The sequence below is a fragment of the Micropterus salmoides genome, unplaced genomic scaffold (genome assembly GCF_014851395.1).
Source record: "Micropterus salmoides isolate LMB-PRFRI ecotype aquatic unplaced genomic scaffold, ASM1485139v1 Ms_hic_scaffold_10, whole genome shotgun sequence".
Lineage (NCBI taxonomy): Eukaryota > Metazoa > Chordata > Actinopteri > Centrarchiformes > Centrarchidae > Micropterus > Micropterus salmoides.
The window spans coordinates 19,617,733-19,642,803 of NW_024040041.1; the positions used below are offsets into that span (position 1 = coordinate 19,617,733).

The 25,071-nt window shown below is 38.9% G+C and overlaps 2 protein-coding genes across 2 annotated transcripts; one reads left to right on the forward strand and one right to left on the reverse strand.

Annotated features, from left to right (window-relative positions):
- The first annotated feature begins 21,335 nt into the window (after positions 1–21,335).
- LOC119890027 (dexamethasone-induced Ras-related protein 1-like) lies at positions 21,336–22,735 on the forward strand. The gene is made up of 2 exons (XM_038701032.1): positions 21,336–21,686; positions 21,805–22,735. The coding sequence occupies exons 1-2, from the start codon at positions 21,416–21,418 to the stop codon at positions 22,326–22,328; spliced, it is 795 nt and encodes a 264-aa protein (XP_038556960.1). The 5' UTR covers positions 21,336–21,415; the 3' UTR covers positions 22,329–22,735.
- Positions 22,736–23,593: 858 nt separating this feature from the next.
- On the reverse strand, positions 23,594–24,496 carry med9 (mediator complex subunit 9). Its single transcript, XM_038701045.1, has 2 exons — positions 24,367–24,496; positions 23,594–24,142 (listed from the first exon to the last, which is right to left on the reverse strand). Exons 1-2 carry the CDS (start codon positions 24,492–24,494, stop codon positions 23,923–23,925), a joined length of 348 nt encoding a protein of 115 aa, XP_038556973.1. The 5' UTR covers positions 24,495–24,496; the 3' UTR covers positions 23,594–23,922.
- Between the last annotated feature and the right edge of the window lie 575 nt (positions 24,497–25,071).

Consider the following 25,071-nt stretch of genomic DNA (forward strand, 5'->3'; position numbering starts at 1 on the left):
CTTGAACTGTGTTGAGTTATTCAAAATAGAAACAGTAAAACAGAAAAAAAAGGGGCAACACTGCAACCAGCATTTCTCAAAATCCTCACCCTGGTGGGAGTTTTCAAAAATTTTTGGTTTCAGTGACCTGATACTACGTTTATGTGTAGATGAACGGCCAGAACGCGTACAAAAGTCATGGTTTTGAAAATTCCTGTGTTCATGTAGACAGGGCCTTAGATGCTAGAAAAATAATATGCCTACATCAGAGACGCTGTTACATATGAGTTAAAACTACCAAGTGTAATGACCTCCAGCGCCACCCGGATCACCTGGAATGTTAAAATTATGTTAATTATTAGTATGTTTACATGTTAACGCATAAATCATTTATCTTTTAGTGAACTTTTGTTTGCATGGTTTTTACCTTATTGTTTCCATTACCAACCTGATAAATGTTGCTATAGCAACCGGCAGCGTAGAAGCAGAAGCTGGTAGCTCCTTCAAACTTCGCTAAGCTTTTGTTTTTTATCTGTTTTTTCCCGCTTTTATTGCCAAAACATGCGTTATCGCTGACATAAACACAGTCATTGGAAAATTAAGACGGGGTTTTTGGATTAATGAGCAGCAGACCACGATGCACCCGGCCCATACAACGGGACCAGGCGCCATGGCGGGTGTGGTGATCGCTCAGAGGAGAGGAAAGAGAGCCAGGAGAGGAGCCATGCTGGCCCAGCTTGGACTTAATTCTGCTCCTAAAGATCCAGTCTGGACAAAATGGGACTCATTCAGAGACTGTTGTGCCCACATTGTTACAGAGACCTGCCCCATCAACATCCCAGATCAAGCTCTCGGCAGGCGGTCCATGTTCTGAGGTGTCAGCGCAAGACTCCGGCAAGATGAAAGGAAGTGCACTCTGTGTTTTACATCGATGATGCTTGGTGCGCAAACGCAGTCAAGATGGACTCTGTTTCCCAGATGTCAGACTGTTTATTGTTTATTGGTTGCTGCTGTTTACATTCACCCCAGATTCAAATTCAAAAAATGCACAATGGAATGTTTTGGGTGTATACGTGTATGTATATATGTAGATAAATAACTGTTTTGTTTTATTTTATTTTATATGTTACCATATTTTAATATAGGCCTACACTTAATTATATGTTTGTTTAGCACAAAGGAACTACAAATTTCTATACAGCCTTGTGCTGTACAATGACTAATATACAACCTTGTACCTTGTATGATGAAAGAACAAAAACAGAGAACATGAGGTTCCTGCACAAGGCAGATTTGTATTCTTCCTGTAGAAAGCTCTGAGAGTGACCATAAGATATATGGAATGGGCACAAAAATGTAAAAAAGAAAAAAAAACTATATAGGTACAGTATATATATGAAGGCAAGCTGTGAGAGGAACAATGACATTGTGTATTTTCTGAAATTAGCTGTTTTTCTGTTCCAAACCACCCACCACTAACTCATCTACACTTCAATAGGATTAGCCAATGTTTCTGACACTGCAGCAGAGGAATAGCATGTTCTCATACACGTAAGGTGTTATCATCTGTTCCATCAGACTCTCATCCTCTCCCTAATGGGAATGGTAGAAACAACATTGTTCAACATGTTACCTGTTCTTGCATATTACTGAGGGGGATTAAAAGAGACCTGAGTGTGCCATCCGGGGAGGTGGGGAGAGATCGCAGTTTTCCTTTTTGTCTAAATAATGGAAAAGAGATTCTTCCTGTGCTAAATGCAAACAAGAACAACCTGTGTATGTTGTGTGTCTGTGTGTATGTGTGTGTGTGTGTGTGTGTGGCGGGGGGTGTCTGTGGCTCAGCTGTTCTGATAGCGAGACACAAGAGGGAAAAAACTGTTGGAAACAGGAAGGTGTAAAGATGTGCACAGCAAGAGTGCTTGCACACACACACACACACACACACACACACAGTCAGGCTGTGTTTGGCCAGCTGAGTCAGGAGAGAGCTGAACTGTTTGTATGTGTGTGTGTTAAGCGAGACAGATCTAGGCGTCCTCTCCTCTTACCTTTTTCCACTACAGGTTCAACTTTTGTCCTAGGCCGTGCTAAGTGGTTGGGATAATAATGTTCTGCTCATTTAATTGTGCCGTGACTGCGATGGCCTTAGCCTGAAGGTCTTGTGATACTGCCACACAGCTTACGAAAGTCAGCACTTTCCTCATTTGCCCGCGTCTCACTTTGCTTTATTCCACGTCCTCTCAAAAGAACAGAGTGTTATGGTCATGGTGACTGTAATCTGCATTGGATTTTTCTCTCTTTTGCACTTGCTATGAAAAGAGATTAATTAATTATGAGTGCCTGCTTCCAACAGTTTCATGAAGTGAGAGCTTTATATACAGTAAATAACCTGGTGAATAATGAGTGAGAACAATCTTTTCCTGACTGATCTTGATAAACAGATTTTCAGAGAGATCGCATCATGTTATGTTTCAATTTAACCTAGTTGCACACTGGCACAATAAGGTTAATGTCCATTTTATTAAATTTTTTGTTTGTTCCTCAGCTCACTTGTTATTTATTTATTTTTTTTACCATGGCTAGAATGGTAAGAGATTAATTTTCAGATAACACAGTCGTTTGTGCATAAAAGGGAGTTGAAGTCTGTCTCTTCACGCTTCTCTTCAACTTTGACAGACACATGCAAGCAGTCTCACAGACATACAGTGCACTAATAATAAACTTCTACTTCTGTTCTGTTTTTATTGGAATAGAGGCTTCATGTTAAATACAAGTAAATACAGGCAGCTGTTAGCAGCTGAGGTAAACATTCTTTCTGCACTTATCAAGCTGTACACTTATCAAGCTGTAACAGGGAGGTGAAGCAAATTGCACATATGGTTTCTGGCTTTAATCAAGGATGTACAACCTCTAGTAATCTTCTTACACTTGACCTTTTCTAAATTAAGTTGTTATGGGCCACAGGGTTCAACAATAACAAATACACCAGTGGAGGTATATAGGCTATGAGGGCTGGTGTGTCCTTGTCTCTTGGTGTTCTCATGGAGTTCATGTCTTGGATAGCAGCCCTCCCTCCCAGCTGCTGCTGCTGCTTGTGGCTGAAACGCTGTGTTCAGGGCTATTCCCTTCCTGCGTATGTTCCAGCCGCAGTCATTGTCCTACTTAGTCCTTGTTAATGTTAATAAAAACACCAAACAGTTGTGTTCTTGCCCAGATAAATAGCTTGGACTGTGGAACACCCTCTCCTTGGATCTTAAAACAGCCCTTGCTATTTTTAAAAAGAAATGAAAACCCTACCTTAATTTTGGCTTTGGCTTTTAATTTGGGTCAACTATACTTTGTTAATGTTTTATTGTATCATGATTAAACTTTATTTGTATTTTTTTCTTCACTTCCTTTTGTTTCACTTATTGTTTTTATTATTAAGCTAAATAAAATTATTATTACCATTTTTATTCATTGTTTTTGTCAGATGAAGTTAAAGCTTTCATACTGATGTTTTCATTAAATTCCATTCACAAATAGTCCAGGGAAATAACTACAAATTATTATCAAATGAGCAAACATTATAACACATCTGTCTTTTCTTTACCTCTGTTGTTTGTTACCATCTATACTGGACAGTTAAAATGTATTTGAGAAGGATAAGTTAGGTAAGTATTCTGGTGGCTTTAATTAAAACAACTGATTTAAATGCTCACACGATCTGCAGATGTGCTGAAAACAGTTTGTGGGAGGGGAGTGATAATGCATGTCATTACCATGATTAATACAAGATCTCATTGCATGTATAATGCATAATTATTATAATTATGAACCCAGGCTGCTAATTGTTATGGTACATCTTGTATGTACATAAAAAAACACATTTTAACTTTGTCACATGCATGCGAAAGGGGCAGTAGGTAGATAGATAACTGTTATAAGTGAAAGTGTGTTAAGTGTCATGAATACCATGAATATGAATGAATGTGAGTGTATGTGCAGTATGTGTATCACTTTAAAAATCAGACATTCAAATAAAATCCAGATGGAAAAAACAATAAAAGACATGACTATAAAGTAAGAAGGTTGTGAACCACGGAAACATTTATTTCACACAGCTATTGTGTATCTTCCTGACCTCCTCAGGTCATGACCAGGTTTCATTTGTCCAAATGAGAGAAAAAGAAAAAAACAGCAGGGGATGCAGTGGCCAAAAAATTTAAACCGTAAAAAGGAGGTTTGTCTGTGGTCATGTGTGTGGAAAAACTTTATTAAATGGCCTCTAAATTCATAGATAAAGAAAGGAAATAACATGCAAAAACCTCTAAATAGAACATGTTACAACAGTCATTTGATTTTAGTTCTGTTCGAGATCTTTGGAGCCTAGTGCAACAACTATGTGACATAATTATGTTTCATTTTTGTTAAACATTTAAGCATTTTAACAACATTTGGGATGTTCATTTTAACCTACACCACAATGTTTCCCTTACCTTTCACATCATACAACTGATCAGTTTATCAGTGATTTTTTAACAGTGTTGGAAGGCACTGACAAATGCTTCTATGTGTTATAGGGCATGGAAAAACTATGTGTATTGTTGTTTAATTTGAAAGACTTGCTGCAAAAAACAGTTATACAAATGAAAATCTGAAACTTCTCATTACATGCAGGTGGCAAGGGTGTTACAATACCAGCAGCTATTACTTTCTTTTGTTATGGGTGGCAGCATTAACATGCATCTGTAATTTACTTTCTAATAGGTGGGTTGTCTATATGTGCATTTGACTTTATGTGGCACTTTGCAGCGTTGACTTAATGTGATGCATGCTAGACTCAATATAGGGCATGTTGGTTAGAAATTGTGTCTGACTTTTGCAGGCGCTGCAAAAGTTCACCATGTCACATGACATTAAAACCTTGCAGGAGCAAAGAGGCTGCAGTCGCTGAGTCCGGCGACCCCAGTTGCTTTTCTCTGGCTGGCTACAGTTGGAACCACCTTTTTATTGATCACTTTAAAAATCATTTGCAAAGACAAATGCCGCGAGATCGGTCATTGTTGTGAGCTCACGGTAAGCTCACGCAGTTAGAATGAGTCCGAAGGTTTAAGGACTGTTTTCATTTCCAGTCTGTCCCTGTTTAGCAGCATACGAAGACAGTCCCTGGAAGCCAGTCCCTGGCTACAGTAATTTTCACTGAGGTTGGAGCAACAAACTGTTCTAACTGTGAGCGCTAAGTTACCAGGAACACATACAGCAATGCACAGCGTAGTGTGCGTTGGTACATTATGCTCGCAACACTGTATATATGGGTACAATACATAGAAAAGCACGCATACACTAAATCACACTCCCAGGAGAGATATATATTAGTCACAAACACAGACACATACATCATCAAACAGTATAGACTTTTGCAGCTCAACAGTCAGAATAAAAACGTTTTTATCATGCTGGCTAGGAGTGATATTCAATTTTATAGTATAATACAGCATTAGGGGTTGTTCTTACATTGAATAGTTACGTAATCTTCCTTTCACTGTGTCACTAATAAACAGACAAAATGTCTTAGACTCCATTCTATTTTGATGTTCAAAGGCTCCAAGAAAATCCATGAAAAATGAAAGTGGATGGAGGCATGCTTGGTTGTTAACCATCACAGGATGGCCACACTAATCACATTTAAGTGCAACATCAAACACACTTTCTCTCTAGCACTCTCTCTATATCCCTTCTTCTAATCCACAAATATGTTTTTTTCCTGGCCTTATTAAGCAACACAAACCAACTTAGCTAATTTAATGGTCTGCCTCAGAAGAACAAGGGAGAACTGCTGCTCATTGACTGACTCTCCATTCGGTGAGCTAACCCACTAACATAAGCACATAGAGTCCAGCAACAATGTAGAGCTGTAAATCAGAACTTTAATTCAGAAGGTGTACAGTTGTATTGTTATGTTTAATAAGGAAAATAGGTGTAAGAATATTTATTTTCTTCCACGCACAGTTCATCCTGTTGCTTGTGCATATCTCTTTGCGTGTGTGTGTGTGGTACAATGAAATGTATTGGACAAAAACAAGTCAGCTCAGACTCGAATCCCCATCTCTGGCTTTTGCTACCTTTTTAAAGTTGTTATATTCCTGTACTCATAGTGTTTACAATTTGCTGGGGTCATAACAACTTAGGAAACTAAAATGGTTGAGAAACACTGGTTTAATCAATCCCTGTAACTTTTCCCATTGAAGAACGTTTTTACATTTTTATTTCTCCCAAGAAATGAAATCTTCTTGGCAGCAACAGCAAGGTATTCCCAGGTGAAACACACTGTAGTCAGATACACACCAAGTACTTTGTACTTAGTAAGGCTTAAGTAGCCAGCTTCCCTGAGGTCAGAGAAATACTAGGTGCTCAGGGTTGTTCGTCACTATCACTTTGCATAAACATGGTTGGTCAAATTAAGATTTACTCATTTACATTTAGAGAGATAAGTTAAAATAAGAAGAATAGTCAGAACACAAAAGCTGCTCTGACGCAGAGCGAACTGAGATGGCTCGTGGGTTCAGGTGAGAGCTTAGGTAAGAGAGTGCACTGAAGTTCAGTATTTGCATGAGTGAATGAGTTTACACAGATCAGTATGGGCATGTGTGCGTGTGTCATGTACATCGGCTGTGTATGTTTGCACTTGTTCACCTCTGCGTCCATTCTCACATTACCAAACAACAGTTGTTCCACTCTGGAGTCCTGGTGGACGTTGATGCACCACTAATGCACTCCGACCAGCTAGAACAATTATACATAATTAGCTTGGTTCAGTATTAGTGCTAGTCTAACAGCCAGCCATATTGACCCAGCCTGTTATTTAGTCAGTTCACTGTGTGCTCCCACTGTTGGTAATGACTGTTTGGGGCCCAGGAGTTCCAGTTAGGCAGTGACACTGATTGTAGGACATGGCCTTGTGTTCCCTCATCTTGTCACACAGTCCAAGAACCTACAGACATGAACTCATGCCAAATTTAGTAGCAGGAACATGAGAGGAAATTCTATTTTGGTCATTTCCATGTAGAGCATTGGATAATCTTGATTCTCCACACCTCCTAACCTGATTTCTCACTCGCTTTGGTACATTTCCATGAAGGAAGTTTTGCGCCTTTTTAATGCAAGCATAAAAAAATGTTTTGAGAGCATATTTATCGCACTGCAATCAAAAATCAAGTTTGGAATTAAAAATAAACAGGCCTTTTTTTGTGTCACAAAAAGTTTTAATTGCTAATTTGTCCTCTTTGATTGCAAGTCAAAAAGGTTTTCCTTGCAAGTGAGAGAGTTTTGCAAGTCAAAAAGTTTTACAAACTTGATTCATGCAGTGCGCTAAATATGCTCTCAAATTATTTTCTTTGCTTGCATTAAAAAGGCACAAAAGTACCTTCATAAAATTCTCGAATCATCCGTAACATTTGCAAAGCAGTGAGTCCATTTCTCGAAACATATCGAACAAACAGCAAAACACAGTGGATTACGTGCAAAAGTCCATGCATAACTTGCTCAAAATCCTTAGTCTATCTCTCAAAAGCAAATCTTTATGTCATTGAACATGTCAGTGCCATCAGAATGACAAGTTCTTGTGTCATTGTTTACAGACAAGATAGTCAAAATGTTTGGTCATGTTATCAATATAATAGTGTACACTGTAAGTATTTTCTGAAGTAAACTATGGCTAATGTTTTGATGGCAATTATTGAAAATGCACAAGGCTGCACTATTTCAATCTGGCATATCAATTTTAACATTATAGTTGTAAATTGCAAGAGATCGGACAGGAATCATTTGGTTTACCGATATGGAGGATATCTCCATAACCCATGGTAAAGTACAGTAATAATCCTTAAGATCGGCAGACGAAAGAGTAAACTAACTAGCGGAGCAAGGTAGATGCATGAAGACCTGGGTGTCCCGGCTGATTCCTGACGATTGATAGCCGAGTGAGGGGAAGAGACTCTGACCAGCGGCGACAGTGTAAGTGACAATGAAGTGTATTAACAAACAAAATCACATTATATTGGTGTATACTGAAGCTGTAAATAAATGATGTTTGTTTCATATTTTTCCGCTGACTTAGAAGGGGAGACACAGGTGCGGAGTTCTTGTGTGTGTGTGTGTGTGTGTGTGTGGGCATGTGCTGAGGACACACACTGCACAGTAGAACAGTGAGGTACTGATTTCATTCGTAAAATGTTAGTTCTGAGTTTCGGTACAAAGTGTTGGGCAAATTGTATTCTGTGAATGAGGGGGGTGGACTATTCAACAGAGAACCGGTATAATACATTGTGATCAGCATGACATAAGAAATTGATAAAGTAGGAAACAGCAGACAGTTGTACAGAAGATGCCCTTTTATTAGCACACAGAGTAAAGTAGGTGCCAGTTGAAGGGCAGTTAGGCAGAGATGACGTCGTCTTCTTATCACTTAGCTCACCGCTGCTCACTCTTCCCTTCCTGCCTTCAGCATCTGGTACCCACCATTAGTCTGACCTCCCAGGTATTCTGGGCAATTTATCAGTAGGTGAAACAAGCAGCTTTTAAATGAACTAATCCACAAGCTTGATGTGCCAAGCTGAATGGAATCCTCAATTGCAGTGCCACATATTACTTATCTAATCAGTCAACAGTTAGACTTGTGTCTCCAGCAAAAAATGGTTGAAAGTTCATATTTATAATTGCAGTTTTTTTTATGTGCAATCACAACCATTACTATTTTTAACTGAACTGACATTTCACTTTAACAGGATTTCGGGGAAACAGTATCCTATGCAATTGTTCCAACCTATGAACTGTTTTTGAAAATGTCCTTTGTACTCAGTCACCCCTGGCTGGGTAATGTGGTTCATGTGATCACACATGCAACATTTACAACTGAAACCAAAAAAGATCATCATGTCTGCCCACTCAAGATCAGCTTGTCTTTCTATTTTCTAAATGGTGCTGAGAGCATATAAGAAGACTTCAGTTGTCCCTTTCAGTGATTGATCTCTTCTTTTCTTTTCTTCACTTCTTTGCATACAAGCATTCAATCAATATGCATTTTAGAATCAGGGTTGCAGGGGTAACAACCCCCTGCCCCCATGGGCCTCAAGGGCCATGAGTTCACCATGTGTCATTTGGTTTGTGGCTATTTGTTTGGGCATACAGTATGCAAACTAAAACACAATATCAACCAAAAGACAAAAGAAGGTGCTGAAGCCCTTTCATATTTATTCCTAGACCTTGATTATTTTCATAATTAATATTCCACAATAATGTCCACTTTAAATTATGTTATGTTAACAACTGTGCTCTCTGCTCCCCCTCTCAGGTATCTCACATTACCCATTGCCATCCTTCTGCACAGCTGTTCTTGGTTCAGTCAGTGGTTTAGCTCCTTACTATAGAGAGAAGACCGGTCCCCCTCCTTGTTCTCCAGTACAGTATGTCACTTCACCATTCCATCTTAGTGACATCAAAATGTTCTTATTCCTGTGATTCTACGTGACCTAACATTTCTGGACAGTGACATTACCACAGTCTAATTTACACAGCAAAACTTGGACCTTCTGGGTCTTCGGTTATTATAATAATATACATATATTATCAAGATTGATATTTTGATGATGATTTTTTTTTGTTTGAAATGTGTTAAAATCATCTGTAGATTTTTGATCACACAGGGAAAAGAATAAAACAAAATAATGGTAGTCTTTTAAAGAGAGAATACAGAGGGAGCCCAAATTATTGAAAAGGTTGCTCCAGCTGAAGGAGTATAGGACCTCACGCATCTTTGACACTTATTCTTGACAAAATAGGAGATTTTATACACAACAACTTATGGTTAACTTCGTTTATTTGGAGCTTTGCAACAGGGAGGTCTCAGGTCACACAAAATAAATGTGCACAAAATTATTTATTCAGTGACATTTGGCAGGAACCCAGTGGCTGGATGGGGAAAATACTGAATCTGATAAGGAAGCAATACTGCCTCACTAGGGGCCTTCCACTGCTAGTGGTACAAAGGGAGGTACAAAGGTGAAGAGTCTGGCTGTGAACAGCAGGAGCCAAGCATTTCTCGCTGTGGACTAATTAGCTGGCTAGCAACTGAGAGCCGAGGGTCTTCCTGTTAGCATGTACTTTTCTATTCACCTACCATCAGCAGCCACTGACAGTCTGTGAAAATGCTTTGCCTTTCCTAAATGATGTAGGTAAAGTAATGCCTATTTAAATTCATTTTATTTTGTTTTCTTTTGAACATGTAAAAGTGACAAATCAGTCACCATATCTCTCCAACAGAAAATTATTTACATGACATATGTTACATGGTTCTGTTGCATGGATGGCTTCAAGTTGTTGAAAGGATTAATAATAAACAAATAATTGAAAAATAATTTCATTTGAGATGGTTAAAAATACCTTGAGTGATTGCTGACTCTTGGTACCAGCAACAAGTGACCAGAATAGTTTATTAGTCTATATAGTACATGTTTTTTTAATATATGTATATATATATCTCCAGTAGATAAATAGAAAACAACTGTATATCGTGTTAGTTCAAGCAGCTTATTACGACCCATATTTGCGTTTATTGTTAGGTCATGACTTTTAGTGGCCGTATGACGGTTGCAAAGGATAAAGCCAGGTGATGTAGCGTAAACAGCAAGAAAATTTACATAAGGAGAGGGATGGGTTAGATGGATGGATGGGTCAAACTCAGGACTTTCAATGTAGACATAGGAGTTTATCTTATTTGAACTTATTTAACTTAGAAAGTGCTACAAACTTAGTTAAACTAAGTTAAATCACGTGATATGTTATTTAAATGAGTCACGTGACTTATGGAACATACTTATTTTAAATCATGTGACTTTCATGATCAGTTAAGGTCTGGTTCGCCTGATGCTGGACTGATACTTTCCAATGGTCACATACCATGTGTCGTTTACGGAAATGGTGATATATGTCAGAAGGCATCGCCAAACAACCTATTTTGTTATTTAGGTATGAGGACATGGTGAATGTGAAGTAACAATAAATAATACAATAACCACTAATCAGTGTCTAATAAAATGTGTGTTTCAGTCTACAAAATGTTCAGACATTTCTAAATGTCATTCACTGTTTTTTAGACTATGTTTGTGTGGGGTGTGTTTCTAATTTTATTTGTGTGTTGTTAATGATCCATGTGATAGCTTCCTTCCTGTTTACATATCTTATCAAACTCCAGAAGAGCTCATTTTGTTGAAGCAGATCAGCACAAAGAGAGACACAGACACACACACAGATCAGAGTTCATTAGGAGGGCCATCATGTGTCCAACATGAAGCCCACTGTACCGGCGCAGTAAGCATGCCTGTGCATGCTGCCTATGTAATTACTTGAAAAGAACGTGCATATATGCCATATTAGTTGAACAGTAGGAATGTCCGCGCTGGCCACTGAGTGCTAACCCTCACAACAGTTAGTGGGATTGGCATCACACTGGGCCAGAACGGACGACAGTCACACAGCGTAGATGTAAACAAAAACAGAGAAAATGGGCAGTACAGGCCGTGTGTATGTGTGTGTGTGTGATGTGTGTATGCATATGATGTACTGTGGCTCATCTTGTGTTATGAAATCCTGCTTTCCTGATTGGAGTCGCAGCACCTGGAGAGATATTCTCTCATACAGGGATTAAATGTGAAATTTAAAAAAAAGGTTCTAAAATAATGCCGTCAAAACTTGTCCTGGGGTCACTCTAAAAATAGTTTAAGAAACTGTGTGACTTCCAAAAAATCCTGTTGGATACAGTCGGTGATTAGTAGACTTTTTGGTGGGTGTGAGGTGTGCATTAAACCATGACGAATTGTGTGATGCAGCCCGTGACGCACAATGTTTGAAAATCTGCTAGCAGGCGCTACAGCGTTAGAAGGAGAGCATTTTGGGTGTCAATTGTAATCACAGTCAGCACTTGAGAACCATGCTTACACTTCACTGAAATTTAAATTTATACAGATGTTTCTTTAAACAAACTGCATCTGTCCTACTTTTTACTGAGATTACTTGAGTCTTGAGTCACAGTTTAATACATCTCAGATGCCTGGGCTATCTCAGTTTCATACACCAGTTCAGGTACCTGGTGGGGAGTTTATGTAATATTTATTGACTGCCTGGAGGGTGATTCAACTGATGTTAATATTATTTGGTATTAAAGGTGTGTGTACGTGTCTTGAAGTGTGTGAGGTGAAATTAAATATATCAATCCTTGCCACCTTACTCTCTTTCCTTTCTTCCCCCCCTCCCGGTCCTATTTGTCTCTGTGTGAAGCTATTAGAGTTACGTAAACAGTGCTGTAAAGGGCAGCAGCTCACTGACGTCTAAGGTTAAGCATTTATAAGATCACTCAGTGGTAGTCACATTTACCAACTGCACGGCACGGTGAAGTAACACAGGTTTTGGAACTGACCATTACCTCTGATACAAGTCTGCAGAATGCCTCATGGAAACAGTAAAGCACCTACGTCCAATTTTCCGAAGTGCTTTTCACTGAGCTCCTTTGTCTACAACATACAGCTCTGACTGGCTGGATATCCACCTTAAAATGACCTTTACTTAAGTAAGTTAGTTACTTAAATGGTCACACACCACTTCCGCAGACGCAGGCAGGTAAAAATTGAAACTTAATTTGGGAAGAAACTCTCATATTCACAGCTGACATTGAGTAATTAAGAAATTTTACATATTTCATATTTTCCTTAAACATTAAATATTGCATGTTAGACAAAAAAATAACTATAAGTAAATGAAAGTTACAGCTTTTTAAATTCTGTTTCATTATGACTGGATAATTAAACAAACAAAACATAATTTATCGAGTTGTAGTTATTCTCTTGGTTGTCTTTACGAAATACGTACTTGATCTTTTGAAACTTTTCACAAAGCTACATCTAAACCAGGAAATGTGCCATTAAACTTGCATGAAATGATTTTTGGGTACTTGGGTGACAACGCAACTAGCTATATTGACATACTGCAATGTGGCCTTACAAAGCTGATATGGCCAACGTGTTATTAAACAGTTGCTTATTAACACATCCAGCAGACGCGGAGCAGCATTCATTTGGAGTCATGTTTCTGGCCATCTGATGAATCCAAGTCCAATATTGACTGTTCTATTTGACATTTTAGGTCTCCAATAACTCTTGAGTGAAATGTATGGCTCTTTTGCTACTATGCTACACTATGCTAACTTTTCCTGTCTGCTGTTTGGTTGCAAAATTATAAGCTGAAACACACTATAAAGCTCTGTAGAGCTGACGGGCTTTTGTGTGGTGAGTTAAGATCTCTGTGTGTTCACTGCTCTTCAGTCCATTAGGAAAATTACCTGTTCAAAAGAATTTCAGGTCATGCAGGTCAGACAAGGAGAATCCTCTGAACCACCGTCTGTTGGGTGTATGTGAGGTTATCAAGCATTGCCACATCTTTTCTGTTAACTCACAGAGAGAGGCTGGAAATCTAAAAAATACACTGCTGATAGTTCTAACAACCTGCTTTGTCTTGTTTCACTATCATTATCTCTCAAAAAGCTAAACACTGATGGATCAAACATGACAATTTTCTGATTTTGTTTCCCTCAGAGTGAGATGAAATTGGTATCCAACACACTCTCTCGGGTCAAGAACATAAATAAAACTCAATAAAGTTCTAAAAACACAGGTGTCACCCTACTAGACAGAGTGATGTTTTGATTCATATATTTACAACCTTACGTTGTACGTCATGCAGGCTGTCAAGCAGGAGTCCACCATCAGGTTGCATGTCACAGATAATAACACAGTTGACAGATTGTCTGTTTATCAAAACACAGGTGGTCGGCAAACTAAACCTAAACCGAGGCCAGAACTCTGATTGGCTCTGAAACCTGTAGCCTTTGTATTGGAAAGCACAGGCTCATGCTTCATTCAACAGTTTCTCCGAAAGATGGCCCGGCCTGACACGCAACATCCCCATGTCTCACGCCATGTAAACACAGAATGACCCCTCCTTCCAGCATGCAAGATCAGGTGGCTTCACCAGGAAGACTGAATTCACTAAATCTGATCTGTCCATAGGGGCTGATTGTATCTCACTGAATAGAACTAGACAGTAGTGTTGCTGCAGAGAGAAAATAGATAGATAGTTTGAACAAGTTATCCACCCATGGCACTTGCTTATTCCAATAAACACAGCTGACTAGACTTACACGACAGACACCTCTTTATTACACAAATTGTAGCCCCACTCTCCCGTTAGTTGCAAGCAAACTGGGGCATGTAAACAGATTACATGGACACATTAGTGTTTTGTGATATCTCATCCTGTGAGGTCAGGGATTTTGAACAGAAGGAAGGGAACAAAATTAAGTCCATATGTTGGACTTAATCTTTGCCACAGTTCACTTTATCTCATGTTCATGCCAAGGAAGAAAACATACTGTACATTTCATGTAACTAAAAAGTCCTCAGGAAGCACAAACCTCCCTCAAGACTACACAAACCTCTAAAATTCATAATTTGCAAAATCACCATCAATTACATCAGCATGTATGCATCTGATGTAATGTTGGGCTTATTCTGGGACCCACACCTGTGCTGAATCAGACAAAGTTTGTTTGTTTTTTGCCAACGCACCTGATAGAACATAGGGATGCACATCAAATACTTTGTGGTTATCTATCGTTAAAAATAGAAATGTTAATCTGCAACTCAATCTGCATCATAATTCACACTCTGATAGACAGGATTGTCAATGTGATACTTTTGAAGAATTCCAAAAATCCTGTCTAGGAATTATTAAGTATGAACTATGCAAAAAAGTGTGCCAGACTCGTGATGTAGAGCTGTTTGTGAAGATTCTCAATCATCTAGGTCAGCTGGACTTGGTTGAAGATAACTGAAGATGTTTCACCTCTCAACAGTGTAGCTCAGGCACCCCTCGTGGTTTCATGTTACACGAGCTCTCCTAGCTTTTTTCAGCTAATAAACAAAATAAAATAATAAATTCACAAAATGTCAAGTAAGGAAATATTCTTTCAAACAGAAACTGTACCCAATTGAATTTAAGTTTCTCTTTCACCAAGCTAACTGCCTCATAACTCATTGTAAAACAAACTCAGCAGAAACAAAATAAAACTCCTAAGACCATGACCAGACCCATCTTGGTTATCTTTCCACTGTTCCAACAATCACCAACACTGGTTTAGTCGAAATAAATCCTTGATTTACAAAGTTAGATGTGAAAATATTCTGATTCTGCGTGCTGTCACTGCCTCTCTGATGCCCAACCTCCCTCTCTCCTCTCCAGCTTCCTGTGCCTGCCTGAACTCAAGGCTTTGTCGTCCCTGTGAGTCCTGGTCAGGGCCACTGTAAATCACCTCGATACTGTATTCCCTGTTGTCAAAATGGCCTCCTTCGATGCTGGAGGCTGTGTTTTGTTCTGGTTCACTCTAAGGCTGCTGCGACTGCTTCCGTGGTCTGCTCGCCAGGCTCCGGTTCTGAACTATTCCGGACTATTCAGCTAAAAGAACTGCTAAGTTAGTTGCCTTATGACCTGATATGTGAGAGGCTGCTTCCTATTTTTTTGGAGTATGAATTTGACAATGGAGAGTTCTACACATTACTCGTTTAAGGTTTTACAGCTAAACTCTGTGATCGGCACATGGGATAAGAAGAGAGGAGAAATATTGCAATGAACATTAGAAAGTCATAATCGTAAGTATGAGGACATTTCTTCCTGATACCAAATAATGTAATAAAAGGAATAGGCTAATTTAATGAATTTCACACTCCAATCACATCACAATGAGACTATTAAATGTTACATAAATAGCCACCATAAAGTTTAGAAAAACATGAGCCCACACTCGGTCTGTTTTTTGAGAGGTCAGCTCCATGTTCCTGGTTAACACTAAAAACTCTAAAGCAGAATGTTTACATAATTATTTTACTGTAACATGTTGCACAATAACATTTATATTTAATGCAGCAATTCTGGCACTTTTATGCACACATAAAAGAGACTAGAAGTGTTAATATTAGTAAGTTGTGGCAGTCCTTTGGTTCCAGTCTTAAAAAGTTTTTCAAGCCACCAGGTGTCACTATGTTTGCTGAGTTTGAAGCCCAGAAGCTTCAAATCTTTTCTGGCACAATTAGAAAGAAAGTTGAAGCTTCATGAAGCTTTATTGGCCCTTCAGTACCCCAGCGGAGACAAGGTTCCAAACTGAAGCAGTTGTTGATAACTTGCAGCACCTAAGAGGAGTAAGAAGTCAGCAGTCAATGGCGGTGTAGAACAGAGAAGTTGTTTTTTTTTTTTAAATTGCAATTCACTGCAACCACAAGAGGTCCTTGAGCATACAGTCATATATGTGCACAAAAATATTAGGCTAATGAGTCCACTAGTATGAAAGATTATCAGCGGACAAATACACACACAACCAAATACATGATGGTGGAGACAAAAATCCCCTCTTCGCAAAAACTACTCAGCAGTGACGTGCGATACCACTTAATTCCTATCCGATCCAATACCAAGTAATATCATTGGCTGGTATTGACGATACCGATACCAATACCAATACTTTTTTTTTTTTTTTTATATAGTTTAGTGTGACCTCACTCCTCCTGTTTCTGTATGAATGACAAGACATCAAACTACTAAAGTATGACAAAATGTTTTAACAATTAAATTCTTTAATTTTAATGCTCAGAACTTCTGCTTCATAACATCATCATATTATTTTGACTTAGTCTCAGATGTTTAGCGAAGTTTGCAGTGTTGCCAAAGTATTTCACTGTCTTTGCACACACATCACACAGAGTAACATTATTACCTTCACAGCTAAAATACAGCCAAACGTAACTGCTTTTACAGTCAGCCATAGTCAGTATTCAATAGCGAGAAATGTACAGGGCTACAGCGGCTCACTTCCAAGAAGCTCCGTCACAGAGCCATAGCAAAAGCATGACTTTGACAGGCGGAATGAAAAGTAGTTCCTATCAACGAAGTAGCCAATAATTAGACCATCCGGGTGACAGTAAGATACTTATGTTAAAACACACACTCACTCCAAATTACTGAGTTTAGATATCGATCCTTTTATATGAGTATCGATCCTAGAGCAGGAAACGTTGGTATCAGAAATATCTATACTTTAGGATCGATCCGCACATCACTACTACTCAGACTGCTTCTCCACAGTCTGCCTCAGCTGTGTCCTCAGCCTTTATGGTATTTTCACTGACAAAAATAAGTAGACAATCCAAGGTCCTTGTTCATATTTTTTTTTTACAGGATTGGTACCCTACCAATAAAACAGCTTTGCTGTGCCCATGCTGAAAACAGACACAACATCAAAGATGTAGATTTATGGCCACTGGTTGAATCACTTCACCAGATCCATGGCATCTTTCCCCCGCAGTTTTTTCTGTCCTCTTTACTAATTGATGAAGGCAAACATGGCTGAAAAGGAAATGAGCCTAATGTGTATGATTGGCCATGGCCTCTGCGGGCTGCAGCCGGTGTGTTTACTCTGCTTGAGGGTCACGTTGCCAGGACAGTGCATGTGTCGAGGCCCAGCTATGTAACAGAGAGCATCTTTTTGACACAGAGAGGCTGCAGGTTGGGACCCATACCCGTTTTAAGACTAAAGACAAGAGTCAAGAAGCCCACAGCAAACAAAGAGATAGTGCCTCTAAGACACATCATACATTACTGTGGGTTTGTCTTTTCTGGGACTGAGCATCCAGGGTCTGTGTATTTGTCATTGAGGTTCAAGAGAATTCACAGTGAAAATGTTGATGTTTCTCCTTCCACGACCAACCAAATACAGAAACTCTGCAGGCTACATTCTTGCCATGACCTGTTCTATATCAGTTGTTACCAAGAAATTTGTCAAATATCCATTCTAATCTAAATACCATGCTTTTATATAATTTTTTTTCCAGATATTTCTAAATACACTATTTATTGTATAACCTCTCTGGGTATATGCTAGAAAAGGACATGCTTAAATCTGGACTTAATCAATACATAAAGAAAAACCCCTCAAGTACCATATTAATAGTTCATAAGAGTTAAATCAGATGTGTTTCGCTAGAGATGAGAACATGATATTCCCTCCATTGTGCTTTTGTGCAGGCCAGTGTTATGGCAGTACCTTGCTGAACAAACCATCAGCACGTGTCCTGTTATACACACCGCTGGGAACACACTGGCTTAATTACTGACCAATAGTCAAAGGTGTAGCACTGGTCCACTCCACCCAGGTTGCACAAACTCATCGCTCAAGCCTTTAACAACCAGGCTTAAGTACACCTATCTGATTTCATACGCAGTGCCCCACAGAGGGTGAAAAAAGGTCATCAGTGTTGGCAAGTTTTAGGTTTCACATGAAATCTAGTTTTTCATAGACTTTTTGTGGACACTGTATAAAATATGATAATTTTTCAACCTTCTGAACCTGTCTTACTTCACTTTAATCCAGTGATGATGCATGCATGTACATCTTGACACACTGACAGCAATCGAGTACAAACTGCTGTCAAAATGGCCATTAAATAGCACAGGGAAGAAATAAAAAAAAATCCTGAGAATAATCTCAGGACTCTTAAAAAGCAGGTATAATTTATGCATCAACAGGTAAATCTGATTTATGAGACCAAGTCAGTGTTAGACATTATTACAGTGAGCATGCTAATATGAAAAGATGGATTTTAAGAGCAGTTTTGCAGAGTCCAGTATATGGATGGGGGGTTGGGGGGTGATCCAAAGTTTGGGTGCAGCGTAGGAGAAGGACCTAGCACCCATTGTGCTGAGGCTGATGGCTGGTTGTGCCAGAAGACTTGTTGTGGAATGCCGCAGGGAGCGAGATGGAGTGTAAGTGTGTATGAGGTCAGTGAGATAAACAGAGGGGATATTATCTCTTTATGTTTTTAACTATTCTTTGTACACATTAAAACAAATCACAGGACTGATACAACAACAGCAAGTGCAGGAAGTAATATGAAACTCATAGCTTATCAAATAACAAGGGCCAACTTACAAAAATAATAAATTAGGAAAAAGAGATTGTACCAGATGCAGACATTGACAGTTGGCAGCGTGAGTAACATGTGAATCATCACTTTTGCTTTTACAAGACCTTTTACTCTTTCTACACTGATTCACAGGTGAGAAGATAAATGGAAGGTGATAATTGGTTAAGGTGGAAAAGTGGATAAGCAGAGTTTCAGTCACAAACAGTGGGCTCTATCTTTAGACTATCTGTGGGGTACTTTAATTAACTCACATGAGAAAGTCGATACCAATTGGATTGGATGGCTTCCAGGCACCAGTTACGCCTAGCTGTTCAGTTGTAGTTTTTTTGTTTTTGTTTTTTATTTGTCATTGTGACATTTGTGCAGTGTTTCTTACATTCACAATGATCTGACATTTTGCTTGTACAAGCTTTAATTTTTTAGAAGGTGGATAAATCCATTAAGTATCTCCTTGAACCCTAACCATGTTAAAGCATCTGAACAATAGCACTGCAACAAACTTCTAAAGGTATTATTTTAACTTTTTTAATCGGGAAACTCCTGTTCAAATTCACGCCTGTTTATTCATCTGGACTGGATATTGTTTTCATTCTTATAGCATGTGACGGTTGTCAAAGGAAAATGTAATGTACTTGCCATGTACTTGACTCTCAGTTGTCCTACTGATGAGAACTGTCCCCTATAGTATAATAATCACCTGTATAGTACCCTTAGGAAATATAAGCTGAGAAAAAATACAAACAAACAGTAGACAATTTGAGACTAATGCACAAGAGCAATACAGAAAGAAAGAAATACTAAAAACAATAAATTAGATTAGAATCAGAATCAGAAATTCTTTATTGATCCCAGCATGTCAAGATACTAAGGAAAAGAAATAACAGTAAAGTAGGAAATATACAATATACAAATACAAATATACAAATATAGTGTGGATATTTACAGTATTTTACAGCAAACAGAAATGTAATGATAAATAGTAGTGATGGTTTTATAGTAATAATGAGCAAATATGGATACAAATATAAGTATAAGGCCTGTAGATATGTACAGGATTACACAGTATTAACAGAAGTGGCATGATGAATAGTAGTAGCCAAATGAATTAATTACAAATAGTAACAATGAGTACAGTTGATGTAGTTGGGTACAGTCCTAAAAACAGCAGTAATGGGAAACCTTCAGTTAAGGTAACCCTGCAGATCAATAAGAGCTGCTACATGTGGAGACTGTAACATCTTTTGCCCAAAATGTTTTTTCTGTGAAAGGAGCCAATCTGTGGAACTGTCTTCCTACAAACATAAAGACTTTAACTAAACTGTCCACCTTCAAAAAACAAACAAAAGCTTGGCTCATACAGCAGCAGCAGTGTGATCATGCTATATGCATGCCATATGAAATGTGTATCTGTGTGTATGTGAGGTGTGCATCTGTGTGAGTTCCAGTGAATGTGTTTATTTACTACACTAACTTTTATTGGTGCTAACTGGTTTCTGTACATCTTATATCACTGTAAATTTTTACTCCTTCATTATCTCAACTGTTAAGAGCCCTTCTAGGGACAGGTGTTGCGAATTAGCCTCGGCTATAAACTCTATGATACAGGCATCGGATTGTTTTTTATGTAATAATTTTTTTGTATCTGTCCCTATTCAAATTAACAACAAATAAAAATAAAATAAAATGGTTCAGGGTCTGACACGTAAAGTGGTGCATTTTGGTAAAACATTTTGACAGTATGCGGATTGTACGTGTTACAGCACACTTTCCCCCCTTTAACGTCTCTCTACTAATTACTGGTGATAGAGGAAACAGATAAAACCGATGTTCGCAAGCAATTTGACTGTTGCTTAAGGTGCCTGCACCTCTACAGCGACAAAGACTGGCGCATGCACATACGAGGTTAACGGGAGATGCTGCAATCCTTTTGTCTAATATATTTAAACTATTATTATTATAATGCACACACTACAAGCAATTGTGCATACTGTGCCTGTCCTTTTAATCTTTTTCAAATAACACTATCGCAGTTCATTTGTGGTAATTACGCGCGAAAATATGACAAAATGTTTTAACAATTATTACAATACATGAAAACAAGCCCATCGCTTTCCCGTTTTCTGCCTATGAGGGGTTGACAGGGCTGACGCACAAAAACAGCCATAGTAACAATATAATTTCGGGTCTTGCTCCAGCTCTCCAAACTGGAGCGTGACGCATGACGCGTTGGGGAGGCGCGGCGAACTTCCCCTATATATTTCCAGCCTGCTCTCCTCTGGCTTCATTGAGAAAGTGAGAGCAAGGTTAAGAGCCCTCACATCGCTGAAAGGATTTAAAGCCATATCTTGCTACAGAGCCAACTATCCGCTACTGCAAGTATGATTAAGAAAATGTCACCGTCCGAGAATGACTTCGACATACCGGCCAAGAATTGCCACCGGATGGTGATTCTGGGCTCCACTAAAGTTGGGAAGACAGCCATCATCTCTCGGTTTCTGAACGAGAGGTTTGATGACCAGTACACACCCACTATTGAGGACTTTCACAGGAAATTGTACAGCATCAGGGGAGACGTTTATCAACTGGACATTTTGGACACATCTGGAAATCATCCCTTCCCTGCAATGAGGAGACTTTCAATTCTAACCGGTGAGTTTAGCTTTAAAACCACTTCAAGCCCACACAGCATGCTGCTGTTTACAGAGTTCACTACTGTTAAAATGTTGTTATTATTTTGTATTGAACCTGTGTTCTCTTGTGTTTTTAGGTGATGTGTTCATCTTGGTATTTAGCCTGGATAACAGAGACTCCTTCCAGGAGGTGCAGCGCCTGAAGCGCCAGATTTATGAGACCAAGTCCTGCCTGCGAAACAAAACCAAGGAGAACGTCGACGTCCCGCTGGTCATCTGCGGCAACAAGTGCGACAGGGACTTTTACCGCGAGGTGCAGGAGGACGAGATCGAGCAGCTGGTTGGTGAAGACGAGCACTGCGCTTACTTTGAAATTTCAGCAAAGAAGAACACCAACGTAGACCAAATGTTCCAGACTCTCTTCACCATGGCCAAGCTGCCTAACGAAATGAGCCCCGACCGGCACTGCAAAGTTTCCCTGCAGTACTGCGAGGTTCTTCACAGAAAGTCCTTCAGAAACAAGAAGTGCAAAGATGGGAACGCATATGGGATTGTGGCGCCGTTTGCACGGAGACCGAGCGTGCACAGTGACTTGATGTACATAAAGGAAAAAGCTGTAGGAGGCAGCCAGACCAAAGAGAAAAGCTGCGTCATATGCTGACATGTTCTTTGCCTTTCTGTGAGACTTTCCAGAGCTGAAGCGGCCAGCTGTTCTGCATACAGGGCACATAGGTCCAAATACTGTAGACATCAGCCTCTGAGGCAACAGTGACACACTGTGATCCAAGCTCTGCTGACACACATGGGGCTAGTGGCTCTGCTCATAGGCCTAACCCCCATGTGGTGATGCAGTAGATGCTCTGAAAATGCTGTAAAATCTGCCTCTACATTAGCTTGCCGAGAAAGGCACTGGAGAAATGAATGTTTACATTTAGCTAGTTTTTTCAGACTTGATGGAACTTGAATGTTTGTTGCATTATGAACAAATTTGAACCTGAATGTATATTTATTATGTCCACTTCAACTTTTGCAGAAAAGAGAAAATAAAACCCACTTGTTACTTTCAAACTGTCTTCCTCTGCACTTTCAAGCAAAACACAATGAAGTTAAACACTGCACACAGTTATGCACATTTCATACTGGAAAATGTCGTCCTTTTGTTAAAATAAGATATAGCTCATTCTGTCACTTCATACACAGGCAGACAAATGATGTCAAAACTGCAGCATACTGAACTGAGGGTCCATTAGGAATGTTAAACACACTCTCCACACTGTTTCAAACACTTTCACAGTTTAAATGTGGATACACGCATTCCACTATTGAACCATTGGACCTTGAATCACCCTAAATCCCCTCAAGTCTCAAACAAAATGAATGATCATTTATTTGGACTGATAAAATAGTGCCGAAACATATAGTCTCAATTAAAGGCAGCAAATCAATCAGCGTGCTCTAGTCTTTGTTTTTCCTTTGGAAAAATGATCAATTTGCATACTGTTAGTTTAATTGCATCAAAAAGATGCTTAAATAATGATGAGGGCCACTTGCTTAAATGTAGGCCTGCAACTCACAATTATTTTCATTGTCGATTATTTTCTCAATTAATCGATTAGTTGTTTGGTCAACAAAATGTTAGAAAATGGTGAAAAATGCCGATCAGTGTTTCCCAAAGCACAAATATATTGTTTTGTCCACAACCCAAAGATATTCAGTTTACTGTCAAAGTAAAGAAGTCAGAACATATTTACATTTAAGAAGCTGTAATCAGAATTTTAACTATTTCTTTCTTAAAAAATGACTCAAACCAATAAAATTATCATAATAGTTGCCGATTAATTTAATAGTTGACAACTAATCGATAAAATATTGCGGGTCTACTTAAAAGAATGTGTAGTAGGCTCAATAAAAAAGGCGTTGGGCTAATCAGTTCTTAATCAATGCATTTAATTGAAAAATAAGAACATAAAAAGATAACAAAATCAAACACTGCTTTTAATACAAATGCTACATAAATAACTTTGTATTCTCGCAATACTAAAAACAAAATGACAAAAGCAGGACTGACGTTCAAAAATATCTTGCAATGCGATGCAACTGAGGAAAAATAAGTCCTTGTTCATTCAAACGTCCATCCCGTATTTCTGAAATCACATTTGTCTGCCACATGGGCGAGGATGAAAACAGAAATTCCTTCATGCACCTCGACTGTCTGTGATCTTTTTCCAGTCATTGCAGTAACCCACGCTTCCCTTTCATGACGCTTTTGGCACGTCAAACATGCACAGAGTTTTGTATTTCTGCAGCAGTTGGTTCTTGGTGCGGACCTGCTCCCGCAGAGTGTCTAGCTGCTGCTGCTGCTCCAGCGGACTGCTGTCTATCCCGGGCATGTTGGATATCTGCTCCCGAGCCTCCTGAATCTTTGCCTTCAGCTTGGCCAGTTCTTGGTGGACATCCTGACTGTCCTTGTCCATGCTTAAAGAAAATAACGTGAACAAGAGAAAACATTATGTCCATGTTCTTATGTTATTTCGACCATTGTCGTTTTCTAGTCTACCTAGCTGTAACGTTAACTAACCGATAGCTAACGTTAGCATTAGCTAACAACAAGCGTAGCAACCCCACCAAAACGACGACAAGAGGTTTTCACAGAGTCATGAATCAACACATAACATACACGGATGTGCTGAAAGGCTTACCATTTGATAATATCATGAACTAAAGGCAGCAAAGAGCAATCGTCGCTCTCTTTCTCTTGTTTTGGTTGAGCCTGTACCGCCATCACGCTTCCTGCTTCGCGGCGCAGATACTGTACGTCTAGCGTCATGTGATGACGTCACTACAAAAGAAACAACTATTGAATTTCTAGATCACACTGAAAAAGTGACTTAACACCTCCAAAATACCAAAGTGGGACTACTTTTTCATTTTGGCAAACATAATTTGTAAACTTTCACCGACACTGCTTGAAACAGGCTACATTAGCTAGTGAAAAAAAAACCAAATGGTCCCAAGTTCTAATAGATTTATTTTAGTTAATTATGGCACAGCCTTATAGTATTTTAATTATCATTTGGGTGCTTGGTAATCAGAAATTAATAAAAACAAAGTGTTCTTTTTCTAAATTTATCTTATTGTCAAGCTGTGTATAAATGTGCTGATTGATCCCAGGAGGTCATCAGACAAGCTAAACAGAGAGGATTTCATTCTTACAGTAGGCCTAAATTTCACAACAACAATGTGGTTTAAAAAGTTTCACCAGGTGGGTAGTAACGAGTTACATTTACTCCGCTACATGTATACCGACTCCAACTTTTTTGAGTTAATTATACTTGTCAGAGTAGTTTTAAAGCATCATATGCTTACTCTAACTTGAGTAGATTTTTAGAGAAAAATCATTAATT

Bases quoted from the DNA above. Each gene is read 5' to 3' on its own strand.
- LOC119890027 (XM_038701032.1), top strand. From the start codon at position 21,416: ATGATTAAGAAAATGTCACCGTCCGAGAATGACTTCGACATACCGGCC. The intron at 21,687-21,804 runs GTGAGTTTAGCT...TTGTGTTTTTAG, and splicing joins GAGACTTTCAATTCTAACCG to GTGATGTGTTCATCTTGGTA.
- med9 (XM_038701045.1), bottom strand. From the start codon at position 24,494: ATGACGCTAGACGTACAGTATCTGCGCCGCGAAGCAGGAAGCGTGATG. The intron at 24,143-24,366 runs GTAAGCCTTTCA...ATTTTCTTTAAG, and splicing joins GTTCATGATATTATCAAATG to CATGGACAAGGACAGTCAGG.